We start from the raw sequence: 24,184 nt of genomic DNA on the forward strand, positions 1-24,184 counted from the left end.
ATGTGGCAGCAGTTTAGATGTCTGCCATCTGTCTTCTGCATAAGTCTGTTCAAAGGCAGCACTGCTTGTCAGCGGTCTTTGAACTAAACTTTGATTGGTGAATTTCTGCGTGCTGTCAGACGTCTCCCGGCTCCTCGGGCTGTGATTGGCCTTGAGTTTGACCTTGAAGGCGGTGGTCTGCTGCTGCTGCCTGCTATGTTGTGATTTGTGCCAAGGTGCCATTCGAACGCGCGAGAGGAAGGCGAGGGGAAGCGAAGTCGGGCGCTTAGTTTTTATTTTACTTGTTTTCCATATCATACAACCTGAAGAAATAGCTCGTCATCTGGTAAGTTAGAAACGCCTCTTTCGCCAATACCCCAAGATTTGCTATTTTTAAGAACCTTTTCGCACGCCAGGGTTAGCACCTCATAAAAATCAAAGAAATGAAGCTGAAATACATCTCACTTAGTGAGATGTATGACTCACTATCCACTCACATCCAAGGTCTCACATCCATCTGATCTCTTCTATGATATCCACTTATCAGGGATGTTATTGTTGCCACTGGTCATTATTTGTGCTTTGAATTTTGACCATAATGTTGATGTTTTGTTTTCTGAACATGAATATCACCATATACCTAGGTACTTTGTCAGTGTTTTAGAGTGGAGCGTAGATACTCATCTGCCTATATCTGACATACCTGTAAAAAATATTTTACTGATTGATTAGGGCTCAGATCCTTATGTGTTGAGGTGTGAGAAAGTAAATGTAAGACTGTTTCTTATGCTCTTATGTGTCAAGGTGTGAGAAAGTAAATGTAAGACTGTTTCTTATGCTCATCCAATAATAAATACCTAGTCAATATTAAGATTATTTAAGTGACTAAAATGCTTATTCCAGCATACGAGTATAGTGTTAACTAGGTGTACAGCTCAAAATATTGGCATTGAAGACTAAAAGTGTATGCTAAATTTGCATGTCTTGCCTTTAATGTTCTCAGTAACAATAGGATGAGAGCACCACATTCATCATAATTATGCCACATTGCAGGCATTATGATGAAATTTCCTCTCAGCTGTATGCAGTGCTTTAGATCTACTGTTTTTAGCAGTGTGTAGTTGTACTGTGTGGACAATATACGTCCTTCCATGGCAGTCATCTGTAAAGATTTGTAATTTTAACCTTAAATATTGCTAGCTATAGTTTTGACCAGGATTTTCACTTTTTTCAGGAATCTGGGATCAGAATGGATTATACCAGGAGAAAGGTAGGTTTAATTAGCACCTAGAAATATGCATGAATACCTGTTGTTAAAAATGTTAACTATTTAGGAGAGATGGTGCATCCCAGGCCCCAGCATCATTTGAATGCTTATCTTTTCCATCATTGGTTATTGGTCAAACACCAATTCTAATTATATTACCTATATGCTTCATCATAGATAGCTGTAAAACTACATTTAGCTATGCCAATCTATTTGCTTATTTTTTTCTGAATTTGTTTTCGGCCTACTGGACGTTTCACGTTTCGTCCGTTATCTCCGCTGGCGTCCGTTGCCCTCTTACATGTGTCAGTCGTCAGTCTTCTACCGTCCATGCTCGTTCCTTTCGTTTACCGGTTCACAGTAGCTTGTCTGTCTGGTCGGGTTTATCAACGGTCAATCTGTTCTCTGTCCGTCTGAATGATTTACGGGATCTCGATAAAGAAAGCTAGCTTCTATCGTCTTTAGGACGATAGACGGCCAATTTATGAGGCCTCCGCCTCAAGTATGTTTGTGATTGAATCAACACCCATCTGCGAGCTTGGGGGCAGATCTCTCTCATTGTTATTGGCGGCCAATAACCCTAGCCGTATACCTTCCGCTGGCGGTGCGCACGTTACACCATTTCCACCCGTTCTCTGTCATGGGCGCTCCCTGCATCTCCGATGTCCCGACAAGTCACCGTCTCCACCCCTTCCCTTCCTTTATCTGAATAGTGTGTCCTTCCCGGGGATCGGGCCGGGATCTGAGTGCGACCTCCCCCGGGGCAGGCCGGCTGTCCCCGGCGCCTCACCGTTGGCCGCAGCGATTTATAGAGTGGTCCGCGGCGTCTGTCCGGTCTCAGGGTCAGCGGCGCGCCGGGCGCAGTGAGGTCCATGTTTGGGGCGCGTGTTTGACAGGGCGCCGTCGTGCTGTCAAACGACGAGACTACCTCACCAGAGACGCGCGGGTCGCTGGTCAGGACCGGCGCTCTTCAAAGCGGGCTCTTAGGTTGACGGCTATACTGCGCCTCCCTCATGTCATTTTAAAAGTTCAAAAAGAAGCGAAAATACCTACTGTTAACGCCAGACCCGTTGAGACCCTAACTTTTCGCGATTATTTTTAAATGCGTGAAATAATTTCAACCATATTTAGGAAATAGCTGTTTCAAGACCTGCCGAAACTTTTTCTTCAAATACGTTTTGTTGTCATTTAAATATTTGTGGCACTTGTCATTGACTCGTAATGTTAACTGTTTTTCCATCCTGGATAGAGGCTTTCATACGTCATATGACATTAGGCTCCGCCCACGACTGCGGCATTGACCCGTGCCCATCAGCGACCTCTGTCTGTACACACGACACCCCTGCCATCTGTAAAGGACTATGAATTTCGCTGACGCTTCACGTGCTATGCATCAATTCAAATTGCAGCAGACGGTCAAGTAAATGTTAAGCTCTTGTTGACTCTCGTATATAGGACCAAGAGAACCATCACTCCTAAACATACTACTCACACATGCTTCGAACAAACGTTAAAGATTCCTAACAAATACGAATTTCGATGTAGGATATAGGTATGTTTGAAATACGAGCGAGCCTTATGGTGTGAAGCGAAGGCAATTGACTAATCATTGCGTTGTTCGATGGTTGCATGCGATGTAACAAATCAGCAACTACTTGATGACATCCGACATCCCATCATCACATTATCTGCAACGCCATAGGCTTTAAATACAGGTGAATATTTCCTAACGTTATGTCAGGTATATGCCATCTGCCCGCCATTTGCAGCTTATGAAAATAAAACAAATATCAACGAACCTATCAGTATTGTACAAACAATGCGCATTGAGCATTTATGGCTCCTCAGTCATCATGTCGCTCTTTGGGCACTGTCAGACAAGACGTTGCGCACAACTCCGCCGGCTTTCGGCACCGCTCGACCGTCCCCGCTCCCCGCCACAGCGCGAGTGACCGCGCGCCGGCCCGAAACCGCCGCAGGCGAAGACCACAGAGGCGGGGCTTAGCTTTGACGTCATAACGTATCACAGACTGACTGGTGATAGCCTCTACACACCGGGTGAAAATCTTGCTCGAAGTTTAACATTACGAGTCAATGAGAAGTGCCTGAAATATTGAAATGGCGACAAAATATCTAAATTGTAAAAGTTTCGGCAGGTCTTGAAACGGCCTTGTCTTGACTGCTTGGTTGAAATTCTTCCACGCATTTAAAAATAATCGCGAAAAATTAGGGTCTCAAGGGGTCTGGCGTTAACAGTAGTGGGACGCTAGGCAAGTAAAACCACATACCTACTATCGGCGCATCGACTGGACAGACGCTGGCAGCTTTCGGCGATGATTGACGGAGTAGCAACTATCAACACCGAATGTTGGGACAGGGAACGTCCGCGCTACGCAGTTCGTAGCTGAGGGTTTCGAATGGCGACCTTTAAAGGCTGCTATCAGCTTTGCATTATGACCCTGTTATCGAATCCTTTGAGCGGGCTGCTTTCCTGCTTGCTCCGTTGTTCAGATAGGACAAGTCCGTCTTTTTACAATCACCGTTTCGGCTGATAAAATCCGGATGCAGCGATTATGAGAAATGGCAGATTGTGCAACTGTGCAACGCAGCATCAGAACGCGATTCTTGTTATTGTCTTGCGTGTTGCGTTCTTGTTCACGAGCTGTTGCGTAAGTCAGCCCGTTGAACTGACGCACCGCACTCCGCAGTGCGTCGTCGATACCGTTTTTCCTTATTCTGCTGGTTCGTGGTGGTATGAACAATGTGATTGTTTCCTCGATTTAAAGGTAGTGTGCCAGCTTTCTTGGACCGTGTGGAGTTAATGGCCCAGATAAGGAGAACCGGATTTTTAGAACTTATCCATACCTTCAAAACTCATGGAAACGTCTTAAATTCTTCAAATTTTGAGTACCCCAGTGCGAAATTCGCACCGACGGGTTGTCGGTCGTACCCCAACCACATTTCACACCACTATGAACAATAAATGCACACACTGAAATCGCTATTACCGATATGCTCATCCAATCAAGTTTCGATAAACCCGTTCATCATCATCTCCTGCGGTTTCGAACACGCCTGTTAGGTGGCTTCTGATGCTCGTCGAGGTCGGAATTTCCAAATACGCGTGGTGCGTCGGGCCGCGCGCTCTGACTTCGGCCAAGAAAAATGCGTCAGCTGATCATTGTCATTTCTGCCACTGGCCCACTTGCGTGTGGTGAAATGGGGTCATAACTTATAAGACGGCTTTTTCATATCAATTATTTTACATAAAATCATATTTCAAACCATAAATAATGTTCGACAGCCAAATAAAAGAAACAATACCAATACGGGCTTACAGTTTAAGGCTCGACATTGTGTTGTCTACGATTAGACAGCTGATAACTCATTCCCGTACGTCGTATGGTCGTAACACTATAATGACCTTTGCTTATTGTCACAAGTGCGCCGCATTCGCGATTGTTGCCCGACGCCTGTTTGCAGGTGAGCCCACTACAGTTGTTATACATATCTAAAAACCGAAAAACTTTTAGGCGAAAAAGGCACTATTCCAGGCCCATTTTTGATTTTTTTGCGATATTAGGTAAAAACAGAAGCTTCTTATCCTAGGAAAAATAAAATGGGAAATCTTTCAAAGGTGGCACACTACCTTTAAGACCTGCTTTCTTATCTCCGCATGTTTATTACTGTAGTGTGTGATAGCCGCTTTAAATTGGTGTATTATGACATATTTCTGTTGCAATGGTTATAACTACCAAACGCTGAGTCGGAACATTACTAACATGTAAAACCTCTCCCTCGCAAGCCCAGTCTTATCCGATGTTTACAGGGGCACCGATTACCTACCGACAACCCTTTGTGACACCCGATAAACTGACCGTCTAAACCACCTGTTCTTCGGCACGAAGATCGTTGCGACGGACAATTTCCGTATTCGGAGCCTATGACCTTGCAGAACGGGACCAGACTATCCAATGACCTTAATTACCTACATGGCGCGGTCCTCAGTCCGATGTGGCGTGTATGATAGTAAGTCGTTTTCTGACGGCATAATTTTACTCAATTACGAATAAGATCAAAAGGTACATGACCGCATTTTATGCAGGCATTTGGTTCCTTCACAATTCACATACTAGATACCAAATGGTGTAAAGCGCAGAAGACATGTTTGCCCTTGTCCATGTAGTTTAGACACGGCCAATCATGATGATCTCATCACCGTGCGTGGGCCGTCAGCCTCAGCCCGCTGTGGTTTCCCTGTCAGCCGAATCAGCACCGAGGCCAGCCCTGCGGCGCTGACGCCGTCTGATGGCGCTCGTTTGTGACCCTCTCTGGCGCTCATCCGTGGTCGCCCTGCTCGCGTACCAACCCCCAGAGATAGTCCCGGTGGGTGGTGGTGAGACTGCGGTTTGACGACTCAAGACTGCCGCTCCGAGTCGGTGCACTCCACTGGCTGGGCCAGGGTCAGCGTGACGCGGTTATTGGAGTGTGCCGTGGAAGTTGTTATCGGAACGAAGAGCATAGCGAGGATTCAACTGACCGTGAATCCCGGCAGTAGTATTTCCTGAGTTCCTGACTGAGGAACGGATGTTTTGGGGTTCCCGTCGGTGATTGATTCCTCAGAGCACCCTCTCTACAACTTCCCTCGGTCGTCGGGTACGTTCCCTGAGCGACTGACTGGCGCCGGAATGTCCAGCGGGGCGGCGGATCGCGGGTTTGTTTACATGGACTCACGTGTTGATGCCACGTGGGGTAGGGTCAGCCGACTGGCGGCAGCGGGGATAGCCCGGTGGCGCGGCACGGGGCCTCGTGACGTGACGCCGATCGGGCGGGGAGGGGCCGGGGGGAGTCCAGGCCCTGTTCCAGTCGGCTGCCAGGGCACCGGAGATCGCCAGCCAGGCCTGACCCGCCCACATATTGGTGCCAAGAACGCTGGAAACTTCATGACGATTCCATTGCTGCTGGGTTTCTTTGGGACTGGACTGTCCCGATGGTGTTTTCCGTGGTGGCTTTACTTCGCCAATTATGCAGACGCTAGGCCTCGTGCGAATCTTCGCGTGCGAAACATATACCTATGTCATTAAGTGCGTCTGAAAGCGCAAGGTGATAATGAATAAGTGTAGGCAATAATATATATGTATTTTGTAGGCCTGTTGTGCACAGAAGGCGCTGAAAGATTATCATATGTATTCGTGAAATACATACTATCCTTATGGTATTACCAATACAAGACTATTGTGTTGAAAAAAAAAGGCCTCGTGCGAATTACGAGGCTCGTGATCGCGTTTCTGATGTGTTTTCGACGCCAATTTAGGGATAAAAACAGACGTTAATTCGGAACGAACCAGGTGTGGCGGCCCTGCCTCTGCCCTGTTTTGACATTCAAAGATAGCTGCACTCGTCTGGTTCAATATTCCTGTTTTGCTGCGCATCGTGACTCGATTATGCCTTTTTTCCGGCGCTGGGTGACTCAGCTGCTTCTGTTTTGCTTCACTCGGCGAGGTGATTTCAGTCTCACGTGGTGGCCCCGCGTCGCAACAGGGCGATCGGGCGCGTGTCGTATGGATGCTGCGCCAAGTCTATTCAGAACCAGTGCTAAATCGGGCCCCTATGTTGGGTGACGTTACTTATTTATAAGCTGCAACGTGTTACTCAGGGCTGAACTGGGGTTCCCCTGCTTAGAACGTATAATGCGATTCAATTCCATTGCAGTTCCAATGCTGCGTTGTATTTTGTAGGAATGATGGGAATGCTGCTCGTAGGGATTGCTGCTCTTAGGAAAGGAAATGGTGGTCTCACGAGATAATCGCATGCTCACGTATGCAATAGCATGCATAACTGTTATGGCATACGTGCATACATGTAGACTACTTCAGTACATAATACAGTAATTTATTATTTACATATGGCAATCAACATTGCCAATTCGCTTGTCACGGGCTCATCATTTGAATAGTCGGGTTGAGCGTCCTCACTGTCCTTCAGTCCTTGAGCACTGAGCAGCCGTCCTGCCTGTCCTGCTTTCCTGGAAGTTGCCAGGGTGGCCGGTTCCAGTTTCGAGCTCCGTCCTGGCGCCAGCATTCCTCCTTGCGGCACACCGGGCGCAGCGCCACATCTGAGGGCCCCAGTGGAAAACTCCACCGCCGCCCACGCGGGTCCGCCGGGGCAGACTTGTGCGCCACTTCACCTCTCTGTTTGAGCCCGACTAATAAACCCTCCCCTGCCTGAGGTGTACCGCGCTGCGCAGTGGCTGCTGACGCTGCGGCGGCGGTGACTGGTAGACGGAAGTCAGTACCAACGAGGTCGCCCCAGCGCGCCCGAGCCCGACCGACCGGGGTCTACCCTGCCCCCCCCCCCCCCCCCTCCTGTCCTCGGGACTTCCGGACGGATGCCGCTCTGTGGGCCACTCCAGATACGTCGTCCTCCAGCGGAACCACCGGTCGATGTTCACCCCGCCCCCGCCCCTCGTGGTCCCCGTCCCCCAGCGTCGGTTGCGTCGGAAAGCCCGCGGCGGTCTGACGCAGCCGTCGGCCGTCGGCGCTGCCAGCGGCGCAGGGGCGCGTCAGGAGGCCCGGCGGCTGTGGCGCGTGCGCGGGGGGCGTGGCAGACCGCCTGAAGGACACTGCAAGGTGACGCTATCGGGCGGACGGCTCAAAACCACCGACGGACGCGCCGCGCCGGCAGAGCGTCAGTGACGAGCAGACGGAGACGGCCAGCGCCGACCGGAGATCGCAGAGATAGCGCCCGGAGCGGAGACAGCAGCGGAGAACGGTGACAACATGCCAGAGTGCCTGAGCAGCCTGCGGGCGCCGGTGGTGACGCCCAAGGAGCGCGGACTGATGATGGCCACGCCGACCTCAGCCAGGGTAGGTGAACGGTGACCGGTGACCGGTGACCACTGACCTCTCCGTGACCACCAGGCCGGAGCGTGACCTGTCGCACCTGGTTTGGGTGCTCTGCTAATAGTTGTGTGTTGCACTTTGCGTGGAATTACTCCTTAGCTTGTTGTTTGCTGCTGTCCTCACACGCTTTAATGATGAATTCAGCCTTCTTTGTAAGCTTTACCTTTCTTACTTATGTACCGATGCCTCCATGAAGACGTGGGTTGCTGTTGGGCTCGTGCCTAGCGTGGCCATTTTTTAAATAACCTTGGTTGCTTCATAACGACAAGAGTTCGCGTCGCCGGTCGCATGACAAATAGCTTGTGTTAATTTGTTAAAACTTTGGTGATAAGCGATTCTGCTTTTTAGCATGCTTCGCTTATTGATTTGCTCAATTGCGCGCACGGTTCTCACCGCCTTAGCTCATTATTCGTTCCGCACTTTCCAGATTCTAAGATTTTTTACCACGTTTTTGGCTCTTGTTTGACAGTTATTTGGCTCATTCATATTTCAAATGAAAAGCAAGTCGACGGCTGTTGAGCTGTTCATGGTTCAATCTGAATCGATCTTAGCTAAACATTTTGTTTCTGAAAAGCTATAGGAAGTGACGAATACCTAATGCAGGGAAACATAATGTTTATGTAAGATATTCAGTGTATTAAGTTTTCTTCAATATAAGCGAAGCCCGTATTCGTGGCTATCAGAGAGGTCGAGGTAGACCCCGTTCCCGTTCCTGGGAGCTGACCTAGCCGAAGGACGACGGCGCGCGCTCACACCCCTCGGTGTTCGCCGCCGATTGGTCGTTCTGCTGCCAGCTGCCTCGTGATTGGCCGGTCAGCAGGGCGTGATGCAATGCAAGCCCGGGAATCGATAACCCGTTGCCATTTCACAGGGGGCAGGAGGAGCGGAGGCTATTTCTGACACCCGCGTGCGATCGCTACCTTCTGCGTTGTAGGTCACGATGTTTGGCTGGCGGCTGGGCGGGGAGGGGGTGGGGGCGTTTTATCGTGCTCGATTCTCTTCGACGCGGTCTAGGTCACGAGACTGTGGGACGTGCGATGACGACACGTAGGAAGGGGTTTGTTTCTTTCTTCATATCCGGGTGCATTGCGTCAGCTGCGGTTTATGGGTTCATGCCAAAGCGGAACGGGCTTGCAAATGCTATTGGTATGCAATTGGCAATTCAATAGGTAGGTACGTTCAAAGAGGTACTGACCATTGTGTCTTTGCCGTATCACTTCTGTATGTTTGCTGTAATGAATTAACATGGGAGATATTTTATCAGATTTGCACCAGGCGATCATTTTATTATTGCAATAGCGCACCCCCTTAACTTCAAACAGGATCTTAGTTTTCAGTTGTACGTGATCATTTTGGATACCAAAAGCTAGTGGTATTCTCACGTAGCAGCTATTGCAGAATATTTTCTGATCGACGTCCAATAATATCCTGCAGCATGCTTGATTGATATCGAGCCAAATAACCTGTTGGCATGTCTTTTTGTGTAGGGCTGTTGTGCTTTTTGGAGGGAAATGAGGTGAAATTGCACAATCTCTTGGCAGGCACATTTCGGGTTGCGAAATCCTGACCTTTTGTTTCAAAGGAAATGTTTCCATGGCGGAAGCGTGATATATTTCTGCACAGTTGGCCCGAATCATTGACTGGAATAGTAGCCAGTGGCTCTTCCAACGTTTAGATGTCAGACTGAAGTGATGAAGTCTGTCAGGGATCAAATGATCTTGTGCTCTTATCAAGGCTCTGATATTTTGTCAAAGGAATTTCCACTTTCCACTTTCCAGACGGTCATTCAGGGTAAAACTTGTACCTAATGCTGTTTCATCAGGGATCGACAGACGACATTTCAGTAATCTTCTGCTTCAACGGTACAATAAACCGAAGAAAAAAAATGAACCAGCTTGACTACCTCCGTGCTCCTCGGAAACTTGCTAATTAAGTATTGAAACTCCTTGTCAATATGTTTATAAATCTCGTCTGGTTATTAATGATGCACGTTAGATATACGGCTTGGGGCAGGGCCTCCAGCGTCAACAGAGGGACATACCCAAACACGGCACTGAGCGGGTCTGGATAGTGTAGCCTGTGTCAATATTGGCTGTGCCGGCTACTGTGTGGGTTTTGTGCTCGTATTTGGTCAGTCCGGCAAATATCCCCATCTGAAAATGAGTCGGATAAGTCCATTCTTAAAAAAGAATGGAAGAGATGGTGTAGTTAATTGTATATTGCTATATTTAATGTATTGTAAGTCAAGTGCTTTGCTTATGCATTATCATCGTTGAGCACTAAGCAGTTCGTTCTACACAGTGCGTCTCTGCGGGCTTGCCTCGTGGTAGCCATATCCTGCTATACTTTTGTCCCACCCAAGATTCTTTGGTCCTACGACACTCCCGACGACCCGCCCTCGGCCGCCGCCCTGCGCGCCGAGCCCCGCCCTCCGCCGGCCCCGCCCGCCAGCCATCCCATCTGTTTCTCCCTGACACTTGTGCGGCGCCGGCCTCTGACGCAGCCCGCACCTGAGTCGGCAGTAGGGCTGACCCTGGCACCCGCCCAGGCCACGTGAGGTGCCCTCAACGACGACCGTCAGGCACCGCCGGCTGCCGCCGGGCAGATGCTCACGTGTCAGTTGTCAGTGGATTGGTCGTTGAGAGCTCGGGAGCTCCTCCATGGGGAGCTTTGTGAATTGTTCATGGTGAAAAGATGAAATGTTTTGAGAGTTTGGATCAGTCGTTATGTGTCCAATTTTGGTTCAATACCGAACGTTAAAAATTCAGAAAAAAAAGTTTTATCCTTTTCAAAATTGGAATTTAGAAAAGCTAAGAAAAGCGTACTTTGCAATGTTTTGGTTGCATTAAAGAGTCAGCGTGGAAACTGATCAACTGTTATCGTAGGTACCAATATTTAGACGGCTTATGTAAGGGGGGGGGGGGGGCTGGCGCTGCCGGTCGAGCACCCCATGACCCTCCTGACCCCTGACACTGGCCAGTTCACCGGCCCCCCAGTGACGTGGCCGGTCCGTCCCCGATTTACGGTACACACACGAGGGTACGCCCCCAGCGGTGCAGTGCAGCTTCTTCCGCGAAGGTGGCCGCCGCCCGCCCCCGGTGGGCCGCTCGGAACGCCACAGGTCGGGGGTGTTCGCTGACGTGTCATAAACGGTTGCATCATGTCGCTGCACCGCCGCGCGGCTCGCATCTTCCCGGGATCGAAATGATCAGGGCCTGCATGGTGGCCTGCATGACTTCATGAGACGCTACTATAAACATCGGAATCCTAGAATAGGATAGGACACCATCCGTTAAGTTAGGTACAACTTTGGGAATTTGGTCTTGAAGCGCGTTTAGGAAAACATGTCTTTGCTGCTTCAGTTCAATGTGGCTGATTAGCTAGTTAACATTCTCGTAGGCGTCTTTTTCTGGTAATTGAATATCAGATGCAGATCAAGCCTAGGCAAAGCGTGCTTCCGAAAGATGTCAAACTGTGTGCCGACTGTGGAGGTGTGTCCGTGCTGACGTCTCCCGACCTCTCTCCGATTACACTTTCTCGTCGCTGTTGATCGAGGCTCTGCTGACCTGTCTCGCCCAGATGTCCCGTCACCTGTGTTGATGTCCGCAGTTCCGGTGCAGCGCCCGTACCCCTCTGACCAGTACGGCTGCCCCTCTCTGTCCGGCAGATCGAGGAGTTCTGTCAGGAGCTCGTGCTGACTCCTGAACAGATTCAGGATGTGTACGACAAACTCATGAAGCAGATAAACCTTGGCCTGGGGAAGGAGACCAACGCGCAGGCCGCCGTCAAGTGCTTCCCCACCTACGTCAAGGAACTGCCCAACGGACATGGTAGGCTAACATTTACTGCGTAGGTCGGGAAGGGGAGGGATGATAACTACTTAGTAGATGAGCGAGCCTTGAAGCAAATTAGGCGTGATGCGATTTAAATGGGCTCTTCAAGGTGAATAGCAAGGACAAACAATTTAAAAAGCACTCCCGTGACTGGTCATGTGCCTGGTACCGTTACAAAGACTGCACTAAGATGACTTAGTGCATATGCAGACGTAATGTGAGCCCCTTGATGTTGGTGCAGCCGCCTACAATGAGTTGGTTAGCGTGGACAGGGGGTGGGCGGGGCCACTGGGGGCGGCGCCCGGGCGGGGTCAGGGCCGGCCGGGGGGCGGTGCCGGCGGGTCAGACGCGCCTGGAATGTTTGGAGATCGCCGGAGACGGGAAGGGGAGGGAGGGAAGGGTCTGGTACGACGGGTGCGGCTGCTGGCTCAGATGTCACGTGTCTCCTATCGGAGCTAGTGATGCCAGCGAGATGGGGCAGAGATATAACTGGTCAGTACTGAGATATTAAAGACGTTATTTAAATATCTTACCATGAACAACATGCTACCGATAGATATATAAAAGCACGTTGTTCATGTCCATACAAAAACATGGTGGCTTTGTTTCAATTTTTTAGTATCAAGGATTGTTTCCTTATGCTCAACTTCACACTATGGTGAATATATGTTAAGCAGCGTACCACTATAAGTCAAATTATTCTACGCTCTGCTAGCACCCTAACCCCAGTATTGACTTCTCCACCGGACGCTGACCCCGGGGGCGCGGTCCGCACTGTGATACAATCACCTGACCCTTGTGTCAGCTGCCGGTTACTTCCTGATGGCACCTGGGACCTGCTTTTATAGCGGAACTGACGTCAGCTGGGACCTGCTTCACACCATTTCTAACTAGCTAGGCGTGGCTTATTCTAATTTGTAGGTTATTGAACACGGTGAAAGGTGGGCTATTTATAACATCCTATTCAATCGACCACATTAAAATCCATCCCAGTCGTCAGGAACTGCTGAGGTACACAGCCGGCGTGAGTGACTGTCAAGGTAGCTGGCAGCGGCAGTGGCCCATGTGCGTCACTCGCAGCCCTCCCTACGCGCCCCGGCCGAGCTCGCCAGGAGAGCTGTCAGCCACAGACGTCATCGGCGGTGTCGGAATGTCCGCTGGCGGGCCCGGGGGGTTTCTGTCAGAACCGATACTGCCGCGGCCGCCCGGAAACGGCCAAAAACTCGCCGAACGGTGAAAGGCTACACTGTCGGGACAGTGCGGTGGGCCAATCGCGGCCCGTTCAACCCTTCGGCAACGATCAGTTCACGCACGTCAGACGTTAACGGCATGCGGGCCGTGCTTCATTCTGTTTCGCGTGACTACCGTTTTGTTGCGGTAGGCGAAGAAAAACTAGTAGAGTCGTTCTTGTGATGCTATTGCTATGATCCTTGATTTGATATAGCGAGATTTGAGTAGTGAAGTTCCAAAGTCGAGTCAGCTAGACTACCTGTAATGGCTTCTGGCGTAAATACTGTGCGACTAGCGAAGAAGAATCCCAGTTAATTATAGAAAACTGGCGGTATTTGACACAATAAATGTGTTGTGTCTAATGTCTTTTGAACCCAATCGAAGGTTAATACCAATCAGTGTTTGTTTACAGAGCGCGGCCGGTTCCTGGCGCTGGACCTGGGCGGCACCAACTTCCGCGTCCTCCTCATCGAGCTCAACGATGGCAACTTCAAGATGGAGTCCAAGATTTTCGCCGTGCCGCAGAGCATTATGCAGGGCGCCGGCCACGAGGTGGGTGTCTTCGGGCTTAGCTAAAAGGAGGGTAGGTGTATGGCAGATGTGTTGACTCGAGCCGGTTATGCAGAAGTGAGGGAGAGTTTTCGTAAGGTCGGTATCCTATGAAATTGAATATGATCGCAGTACTAAGAGGAGCGTCACAGACGCCGGCTAAAAATTCCCCAGCTTCGTTAGCTCAATTAGGTTGCAGTCTAATTAGGGCAGCATGCAAATGGTCGAACCCAGCCTGTTCTGATTCCACCATTGATTCCACCGTCGATAGCCTCGGTCGCGATGTCACTAGAGACTGGACCGTATGGGGCTCGTTTTTCAGTCAGTATGTGCGGGAGTGTTTAACCGGCCTCCTCCTACATTCTTACATCTGTTCATATTAAGGTCAAACATGTGTCCTTTCCAATGTTATTACATGTGTCATTTTTACAGTCCATGCCTCAGCACCGCCGCGCGTCTGGTCCGTTTCTTCTGTTGTTATGTCTTCTGTCCCGTGTTTTCTTCAGCACGTGTACGACATGACACGTGCGTGCCTATCCCGTGTTCTCTGTGGGTATATAGTACACACAGCGTACACAGTAGGTACACGCAGCATGTCACACCATAGGGTTCAGCGGGAAAGGTCATGTCTGGCGGCGACCGAGGACGTCTGGTTCAGACCGCCTGTCAGTGAGGGTAAACACGGGATCAAATGGAATCACTGTTCATCCCCCATACACTCACAGACATCCATATCCATCGCCACTGACACACGAATGTGAGGAGAACCATTGACATGTTTTAAATCCATGGAGAACGAACCTTATTTTTACGACTCCGCCAAACTTACTTTTTACTTGATTTTCGACATTTTGATTTATTATGTTTGCGCCATCGCTTTCCGTTGCCACGATTGGATCAGGTAGTGATGACGCGAGGAGCTGATCGGCAGTTATTTGATTGTGCGCGAGCAAAAACATCCCCTACAAAAACGCTAGACCAGTTCTTATACATAATGCTTGTTCTTCTAATCACAAAAGAAGCCTGGAGCTGCCAGGAGCAGTTTAGTCTCATCTCCGATGCCGAGCCATGCTGAGTCGCTGGATTTACAATCTCAACGTGGTCTGATCCGTGGCTGACCTAAGGATTTTACCGTGACGGCGATTGAGCGTAGGGCGACTTACTGTTGGTGTAGGATCATTGGAATTACGGTTTATATTGAGGAATATCTTTCCATTCAGCCGACTGCTCGACTCTGCCCATTGGTCGCCTGATGTGACGACACGGTCAGCCTGACTCGTTGAACCGTACAATGTTTGTCAGCCACTTGACCACCGTGACATTGCGCAACTGTGTCGACCTCTGTGCTATCTGGAAGCCACGCAACCCCCCTCCCCATCTCCGCACCCCGGTCCCTATCACATCTGATCCTAATTCGCCCAGTGACCGCTCCATGTCCAGCCCTCACCCCTCCCCCAGTGGCTAGTTCCCAGCTCACCCTATCCATCCCCGCCCCACTGACTGTACCTATTCCAGCAATCACTTCCTAGACCCTGTCTGTCCCTCAACTCCTCTCAATAATAACTCCTCCCCTGTGAGCCCCGTCCGCTCCTCACCCAGTGACTGACCATCCCCTCTCGTTTCAGCTGTTCGACCACATCGCCGAGTGCCTGTCGACGTTCGCGCACATGCAGCACATTGAGCACGAGGTGCTGCCGCTGGGCTTTACGTTCAGCTTCCCGTGCAGCCAGCACGGCCTGACCGAGGCGCGGCTGACGCAGTGGACCAAAGGCTTCAGCTGCAGCGGAGTGGAGGGGGAGGATGTTGTTAAACTGCTGGAGGAGGCCATCGAGAGGCGCGGGGTCAGTCGCTCGGGGGGAGGAGGGGGACGGAGCTAGGTTATGGAATGTATTGGTAGGCATCGCTGGCACTGAAGATGCCCCATAATGATTTATCATGGTCATATTTAACAGAAGTTGTCTGCCGTTAAGTGTCAATGACCATCAATTATCAATGTGATTTATCGAAAATTTCTCATCAATTTCTTTGTTAGAAGCAGCAGCCGTATCACGCACATATTCCCTCGGCATGACATGCTTTTCTTCATTTCCTTCTCTGAATTGTGATCCGATGCCGCCTTTTTGTACTAACGCCGCCGTTTCATGTTCGACAGGACGTCAAGATCAAGGTGTGTGCTGTACTGAACGACACCACAGGAACGCTGATGTCGTGCGCCTGGAAAAACCACAACACATACATCGGACTCATCATCGGTGCGTGAGTCAAAAAAAAAAAACGATTGGTTGTTGGCAATGTAATCTAATCACCTTTTTCTGGTTAGGACTATCAGATACGGTTATAGTTATTTTTCTAATTATTCTGGTATCCATTGGTGAATCCTCGTATGCTACGTTTATTGCTCGTCACATGCGATATCATTTATCAGGACTGGTTAATGTCCTCCAGCTGGCCGCTACACTAACGGCTCAGCCTGCCATCAATCACCGTTCTCAATCTGCCTCCACTCTCCCAGGCTGTCCCTACTGAAACTGTGTCCCTCCGACAGGCACCGGCACGAACGCCTGCTACGTGGAGCGGCTGGAGAACGTGGGTCTGTGGGACGGGGACTGGGAGGAGCCCAAACAGGTGCTCATCAACACCGAGTGGGGCGCGTTCGGCGGCGGCGGAGACCTCGACTCGGTGCTCACAGGTCGGTTAGGGGGACAGCAATGGTGTGGAGAGGTCAGGGGTATGTGTGGGGGAGGGAGGGAGGGACTGGGAGACAGAAGGGCCGCGCCGAATATAGATGTGGAGGTAGGGTACTAGGCGGATCATGAGGGTGATTGTTAGGCAATGGTGATCGGGAGTTGATGAGAGGAGAATCGTTAGACAGGTTAGGAGTGGTTAAATAAATGGGGGACACCATGTCAAACCAATGGACTCGTCATTGCTGCACGAAAGACAGCGTAGGTATTTTCTTTGAGGTAGCAAGGGTCTCAACTCTCAAGTCATGATCATCGCTCGAAGAACTGCTAAAAGCTTATCCCACTAATGTATAACCCCCTTTCGCACATATGTATTTACAGAGTACGACCGCGACATCGACCAGCACTCGATCAACCCTGGCCGGCAGCTGTTTGAGAAGATGATCAGTGGCATGTACCTGGGTGAGGTGGCGCGCCAGCTGGTGCAGAAGCTCACCAAGCAGGGCCTGCTGTTCGGCGGCCAGGGCTCGGACGCGCTGTTTGAGCGCGGCGGCTTCTTCACAAAGTACATCACAGAGGTGGAGAGGTGAGTGGACACTGGACAGACCCGGGGAGGTGGGACTGTAGAGGGTGGGCGCGGACTGACAATGAAATGTGCTTCTGAGCTCTGACTGTGTTGAAATGGCAATCGCTCGTCGCTCACAGTCATGTCCAAAATAGCAATAGTGAGGTTGTCAGTTACACGCTACTAAGACTGCTTTAGTTTTCTTAACCTAGGTACAGTTAGCGTATAATCTTGCTGCTAATGAGCTGCTGTGGATGAACTATCAAATTGCAAACTTGCTGTGTCATCTGTCATGTAGTTTGCTAATAACCCCTCGTCTGACCTAGTGACTACACCAACTGCCGAATGGTGTTCCTCTCTGACCTGTGACCCCTTTCCTCACCCAGTGACGCGCCGGGCGACTACACCAACTGCCGAATAGTGGTGGAGCCCCTTCTGACCTGTGAACCCCTCCCCTCACTCAGTGACGCGCCGGGCGACTATACCAACTGCCGTATGGTGCTGGAGGAGCTCGGTATTGAGCACGCCACGGATGAGGACTGTGAGAACCTGCGATACGTCTGCGAGGTCGTCTCCAGGAGGTGAGGCTCTTGTGCTGGGAGGAAGTCATTCGGGAGATGGGCAGTCGACAAGTGGGAGGGGGAGGGTTGCGGCTCTGAGATCTGATCTGGTGAGGAGCTGTTGAATAACACTATTAAGCGCACCTATGCGTGCATGGTACAGCTGCTGATTTTCTTTTTGCGAATTGTTCGACAGTCGCCATTTGGTAATCAAGTTTATTTCGTATTGAACACAATACAGCTTTCAATTTCGTATTTCCCTAGGAGTGAAAACATTTTTAAGTAGACTGAGTGTTCCACCTACTGTCCATTTTGTCCATAATCAGTAACCACAGGAGGCTCGGACCACCCCACGAAGCCCCGTTCCTATTATCCCACGCCGTCGTGCCGCGGTCCGCGCTCCGCGACACTCCCACCTGACCTTCCCCCTTCCCCGTCCCCAGAGCGGCGTTCCTGGTGGGCACCGGTCTGGCGGTGCTACTCAACAAGATGGACCGGCCGTCGGTGACGGTCGGCGTGGACGGCTCCGTGTACCGCTACCACCCGCACGTGCACCGGCTCATGTGCGAACAAATCTCCCGGCTCGTCCGGCCCGGCATGAAGGTAACTTAGTGGGGCTCGGTTAGAGAGGGTGGGGTTACGGGGAGAGGTGGGGGTTGTGAGGGTCTAGTTGTGTCGTATTTGGGGTATGGAGTGATGGTGAAATCATTGCTACCAAGTCGATCTGTGGAAGTGAAGATTTTATCGTCCTGTTCTGGACATACGGACTAGGTTGTTTTTTTTTCGTTGACCAGGTTGTTATGTTTGTTATGTTTGTATTGGTGTGCCCGAACCCCTGTTTTGTGCTGTAACGTGCTCAGTTTGTGATCGTGTCGTTGCGTTTCCCGGCTGCGCTCTGACTTCCGTGTCCGTGTCCCCTCAGTTCGACCTGATGTTGTCGGAGGACGGCAGCGGACGTGGCGCCGCCCTGGTGGCCGCCGTCGCCAGCCGCACGGCCGCCACATGAGCTCCGCGCCCGCCACCTCCCATTGGGGGCGCCACTCGACCGACCGACCGGGGCGGCCAGCTGGGCGCCACATTCCACCGCATGCCGCGACAGTGGCGCTACGCGTGGCCAGTCCGCACACTAACGCCTCCCGCTGGGACCGCGGGAGGCGCCACCGAGCCGCCACACCGGGCGACGAGCAAATGCGACGCTACGCTGTGAAGATTTGGGGAGACGCTAGCCTCGTGTTCGAGCGGTAACTTCCCTGCTTGTGGCGTGGATTTTAGTATAGTTGTTATTTGGTCATGCTGCGGGTGACAGGTACGGAACAATCGTGTGTACTTAAATCCTCAGAGTATATTGCGCTCGGTATTTGTATTTCTACTCGTCGGTATTTGCCAGTTATAGTGTCAGTGAGGTTATGCGCCTAGAAAGACCGGTTTGAACTTAGCTGTGATGTTGTGATTTGTTCACTAGTTTTAAATTATGTCAAATCTGCATGAGTTTAGGGACATTTCGTCTTATACTGCTTTTTTCGTTTTGCAATGTTGATCGAATGCCCGTTTATATGGCATAGTGTACTAAAATTCAGTGAATATGTGTATGGAGAAATCGTTGAGCGTCGAAGCTTGACAGCTCGGTGCAATAAGGTATGATGTGCAACTGCGTTTATTTTGAACATGATGGTGTTGGAAATAGATCTTTTATACATACGAGCTTCGTTTTCATGTGTGTTCGTCTCTTCATTGCGTTAAAGTCGTCGCACAGATGGACGCTGCATGGTGGTCACCTGAAAGACCAAGGTGTTGTAATCGCTGCTGGGATGTACGCACACATCTTGTTGCTCAGTTGCTGCAGTGCATAGTAAGTCGGTATCCAACCTTCATGTATGTACTAAAACTTCGGCGATAAGATTTGCAAGAGCATAATTAGTTCTCAGAAAATGTTGGTAATATATCGACTCCTTTTTTTTAACCCCACATTTGTTCTCCGGTGAATTTCAGACAAGTTGGTTAGAGACCTTCAAAAAAGGTACAATCACTCGATTTTTCTCAAGTTTGTCTGTCTTGGCAGATAAAGCAATACCAGAACAGGCCTACGAACACACATATTTGATCAGGATCGGACGATTGGACACTTTTAAAAGGAGATCTTTCGTGCCTCCCGGAAATTCACGGGAGAGCAGATGTGGGGTTTTAAAAAAGGTGTCGATATGTATATTGCTTTCGTCAAAATATGATGACCTGAAATAAAAATTAAACTAACCTCTCTACCCAATACGAGGCGGGGAAAAGGGCAGAATCTTTGCCTTTTAGCTGATGATACGAGACAATGTGATGCCTATTCACATTCGGTGACAACACAAAAGCAAATATTCTAAATAGCCAGACGTTTCGGCCTCAGGGGACCTCAGTCAGTGACAATATCGAGATACTATTACATGCTGGCGGACTGTTTTGATAACAGGAAGCGCCCGTCATTTTTTAGTTTCCGTACATGGTGTGCTACAGAAACAAACAAAATCATTGAGGAAACAGTTAAGTCGGTTTTCTGGCCACCATGCTATTGTCCATTGAACAATGGTGTCATCTTTTCCGTCATCCGTCTTTCAAGCACCTGTCCTATTTACACTTCACGAAATCGCGAATACAGCATTACTCATCATAATATTTTGCCCGCAAAACGGTGCATGGGTAAGCCATCCTGTTAGATTGCAACATTGCTATCCTTGGAATTAGTTTGCAGGACAAGTCTACGCATAATTTACCCTAGGTGCTGTGGCGCCCTTCAGCTCGTTCCCCAATTTTCATCATCCAAGTCATCAATGCGGAAAAATGACACCGACAGACATGCACAGTGCACACGACCAGACCGTTTCGAGAGAATAATTATCTACCGTTTACCACCAGCCCAAGGTGCGACATACTGTGTACCGCATCTATTCGCACCTTACATTTCGCAAGCTGCCTACTTAGATGCACGGGAGTGATGTTAAAAAAAATATACCGTAGGATTCGTCATTCGTGCATTCAGCGATCATCTTGATAAGTGAACAGCCCAAATTTGCTTTGTCGTCAATCGAGCAGACCTTTCACCTTCCTAGCAATGATATGTATGCTTTTTGGTTTATCGTACACTTAAAAGGCGTTTTTATATACCTAGCTTTAATCTTTATGCTTATCTTTACACCTAGTTGTAGATTACATAGACGCGGGAGCCGGGGGGGGGGGCAGTGGGGGCAGCTTCCCCCCCCCCCCAACTCTGGGGCCGTGGGGGCGGTGCCCCCACAGCTTTGAGACGGAATACCACACTTGTTTTGCAAATGTTTTCTTTTTTTGTTGAAAAAGCCGAGGGGTGAAAAATAAAAGGCCTAAAACCGGTGAGAAAACTAGATTTGGGGGTACCCTAGGTTAATCTCTATTATGGTGTGCCCCCCCCCCCCCCAGTCGGAAAGTAGTTCCCGCGCCCCTGGTAGATTAAATTGCTTTATTCAAAAGTCAACAAACCTTTAGCGTCCGTAATGTACAGGAGTTCAAATGACCTATATTTCTGCGGACAACAAAGTCCGAATAGAGAGAGCACAATGTTGTTCACAGTCTACCGTCTAGCACACGTTACGCATCCGTCCTAAGCTTACGTCACCTTCAACCTTTCGTCGTGAGGCTTCACATCAGCTAATCCTACACGGGGCCAGGCCGTGCCACCAGCGGCTGATCTTTTCATTCATTGTGAGAGCTTCTTACGAGTGTCCGGGCCGTAACACTGCGTTTTACATCCTTCCCGCCTCTGAGTGCAGGGGGTGGCCTCGCTTGTGATGAGAGCTCAGGGTGGTTTTGGACGAGCTCCGGTGCGAGGAACTGGCAGGTATGTACCATAATCGAATTATATACTCGAGAGCGGCACGAAGAAACTATTACTGAAAAGAGGTGTGTGAGGTGTGTATGTAGGAATGCGTCAATTCACACGCAATTTTGTGTCTTGATTTATGCACGTACGTTAGACTGACTGACGGTAGCCCTGAACCCACATAGTATACAGGCGCACTCCTATAAATTGACATGTCTCCCCTCCAAAGCGGAAAACCCACATTAAAGGATCGGAGACGATCACGACCCATTATCGTCAGACACTGGGTCATCAGGTCGCTGGGATCGGTCATATTATGTAGGCTTTACTGCGGTACAACTGGATCGATAGACTATTTTCATCATTACATTACGTTACGTGAGGCTGTACCGCAGTAGGTACACCAAAAGTTTGTCCCCGCGTTCGATGTCTCTGGACGACGAAGATTTTAAGTCGTCCGGCCAATCCCGTCCAAGGTCAGCGGGGGCTCGGTTGCGGTTATGAAACGTGATTGGCCGGACGGCGTAGAATCTTCGCCGTCCGAGAGACATCGAACGCGGGGTGTATCGCAAACACTATACTGTACCGCAGTATACCTGGATCGGTAGACTGTACCGCAGTACACCTGGATCGGTAGACTGTCCCGCAATACACCTGGATCGGTAGACTGTGCCGCAGTACACCTGGATCGGTAGGCTGTGCCGCAGTACACCTGGATTGGTAGGCTGTGCCGCAGTACACCTGGATCAGTAGGCTGTGCCGCAGTACACCTGGATCGGTAGGCTGTGCCGCAGTACACCTGGATTGGTAGGCTGTATCGCAGTACACCTGGATCGGTAGACTGTGCCGCAGTACACCTGGATTGGTAGGCTGTGCCGCAGTACACCTGGATCGGTAGACTGTGCCGCAGTACACCTGGATCGGTAGACTGTGCCGCAGTACACCTGGATCGGTAGACTGTGCCGCAGTACACCTGGATCGGTAGGCTGTGCCGCAGTACACCTAGATCGGTAGACTGTGCCGCAGTACACCTGGGTCTGAAGGCTATACCGCAGTACACCTGAATCAGTAGACTGTAAAAAGTTGACACACAGACAGTACTTACTTAGACAACCGTCTGATGATCACACCAAGATTAACCCATTAATGCCGCTTGGGTCATATATGACCCAAAAGCAAAACCTTAATGATTTTTCTCAATGGAGGCAAGTGGCACTTTGAGGAACTTGTGCGTATGTTTTGTTGGATTTGTGAGTTCAGTGGCGAGCGTCGGAGCCGCATAAAACTTGTGTGAGCTCGTCCACTGAAGTTTCTGGAGCCAAAGACGACGGGACTGCACAGTCGCCGGTCACTAGCAATGGCGCGCCGCCCCAAAAAGCAATATTATATTATGTTTGCACCTTACTATCTGTTGAATGATCGTCCACCTGGCATTTAAATTTGTCTGAAAAAGGTATGATGTATATTTTTGCCCTTCTTGTCGCCATCGGATAACTTTTTTTCCTCGATAAATAGCATTGGGTCATAAATGACCCAGCCGGCAATAGTGTTGTCAATTTTCTCGTATGTTGAATACAAGGGAAGCAACTGATGATTATACGATTACTTATTTCTGGGGGTTGTGATCAGATCCCAGTGGCGGATCCAAGGGAGGGGGGTCATATGGGTCACTTATGACCTCCCTTGGGGCCCGGGGGCACCACCGACCTATCAGGGGCACCACAGGCCTGACAGGGGCACCACAGACCTAGTGTTGCGATGTTGGGATATCATGAGCGGACTGGTCGTGCGGGGCCGTGACGAGGGGCGGGCCGGCGACTCGGCCGGCCGAGCGGTACCACGGGCCTGTCAGGGGTACCAAAGGCTTGTTAGGGGCACCACAGGCCTGCAGGAGCACCATCGGCCTAGCAAGAGCACCACAGGTCTGCCAGGGGGCACCACAGACCTGCCAGGGGCACCAGAGACCTGCCAGGGGCACCAGAGACCTCACAGGGGCACCACCAGCCTCGCACGTGCACCTTGGGCCTGTAAGGGCTCCACGGGCCTGTCGGGAGCACTTCAGGCTTGTCAGGGGCACCACAGTCCTGCCAGGACCCAGGGGCACCAGCGGCCTAGCAGGGGCACCACAGGCCTCCAGGGGCACCACAGCCCTAGCAATGGCACCGCAGGCCTGTCAGGGGCTCCACAAGCCTGTCAGGGGCACCTCAGGCTTGTCAGGGCCCAGGGACACCACAGGCCTCTCAGGCCTATGGTGCCCCTGACAGTGTCAAGAGCGCCAGAGGCCCAGCAGGGGCACCACAGGCCTGCCACCGGCACCAACGGCCTCGCCAATTTGACGTTGCAAAGCATTGCAATGCAGTGCCTCTTAGTATTGTTTGGCTGAAACCGCTATACAGTATACACAAGAAGGTATCTAGCTAATCGGTGTGAGGTTCTCAGTGTGTTTGAAATATGTGCATTTTTGAAATATGAGACGTAACTTGTAATTCTATTCTGACGAAGGTTGTTTGAAACCGAAACGTCAATAAAAGTAAGTACATTTAGTTATTTGTTGGCTCCACCGATAACCTCATAACACAAATATGTCCCTAAATAATCAGTATCTAGCTAAATCGGTTTTCGTGATAACTCCTTATTTGTGACTATACTAATGCCGGTTGGGTCATTTATGACCCATGCTTATAACTTGAGAACCGATGGAATATTTTTTTTAAGCTTGCACAGTTTTCTTACTGGGACCCGCGTGGCTAACATTTGTTAAGGGCAACTTAAGAATCAAAAAA

The 24,184-nt window shown here is 50.2% G+C and overlaps 1 protein-coding gene across 4 annotated transcripts; it reads left to right on the forward strand.

Annotated features, from left to right (window-relative positions):
- On the forward strand, positions 1-19,268 carry LOC122374935 (hexokinase type 2-like). Of its 4 annotated transcripts, none has more exons than XM_043354012.1 (11): positions 1-325; positions 1,214-1,249; positions 11,816-11,978; positions 13,624-13,763; positions 15,386-15,601; positions 15,913-16,012; positions 16,306-16,449; positions 16,826-17,030; positions 17,474-17,590; positions 18,013-18,172; positions 18,492-19,268. In XM_043354012.1, exons 2-11 carry the CDS (start codon positions 1,229-1,231, stop codon positions 18,573-18,575), a joined length of 1,350 nt encoding a protein of 449 aa, XP_043209947.1. In that variant the 5' UTR covers positions 1-325; positions 1,214-1,228; the 3' UTR covers positions 18,576-19,268. The 4 variants fall into 4 exon arrangements, with proteins under 4 accessions (XP_043209947.1, XP_043209945.1, XP_043209944.1 ...); XM_043354010.1 differs by having other exon boundaries at positions 204-325; positions 17,396-17,590; XM_043354009.1 differs by lacking the exons at positions 1-325; positions 1,214-1,249 and adding an exon at positions 7,931-8,112 and having other exon boundaries at positions 17,396-17,590.
- The last annotated feature ends 4,916 nt before the right edge of the window (positions 19,269-24,184 follow it).

The sequence above is a fragment of the Amphibalanus amphitrite genome, unplaced genomic scaffold (assembly GCF_019059575.1).
Source record: "Amphibalanus amphitrite isolate SeventyFive unplaced genomic scaffold, NRLGWU_Aamphi_draft 001742F_arrow, whole genome shotgun sequence".
Lineage (NCBI taxonomy): Eukaryota > Metazoa > Arthropoda > Thecostraca > Balanomorpha > Balanidae > Amphibalanus > Amphibalanus amphitrite.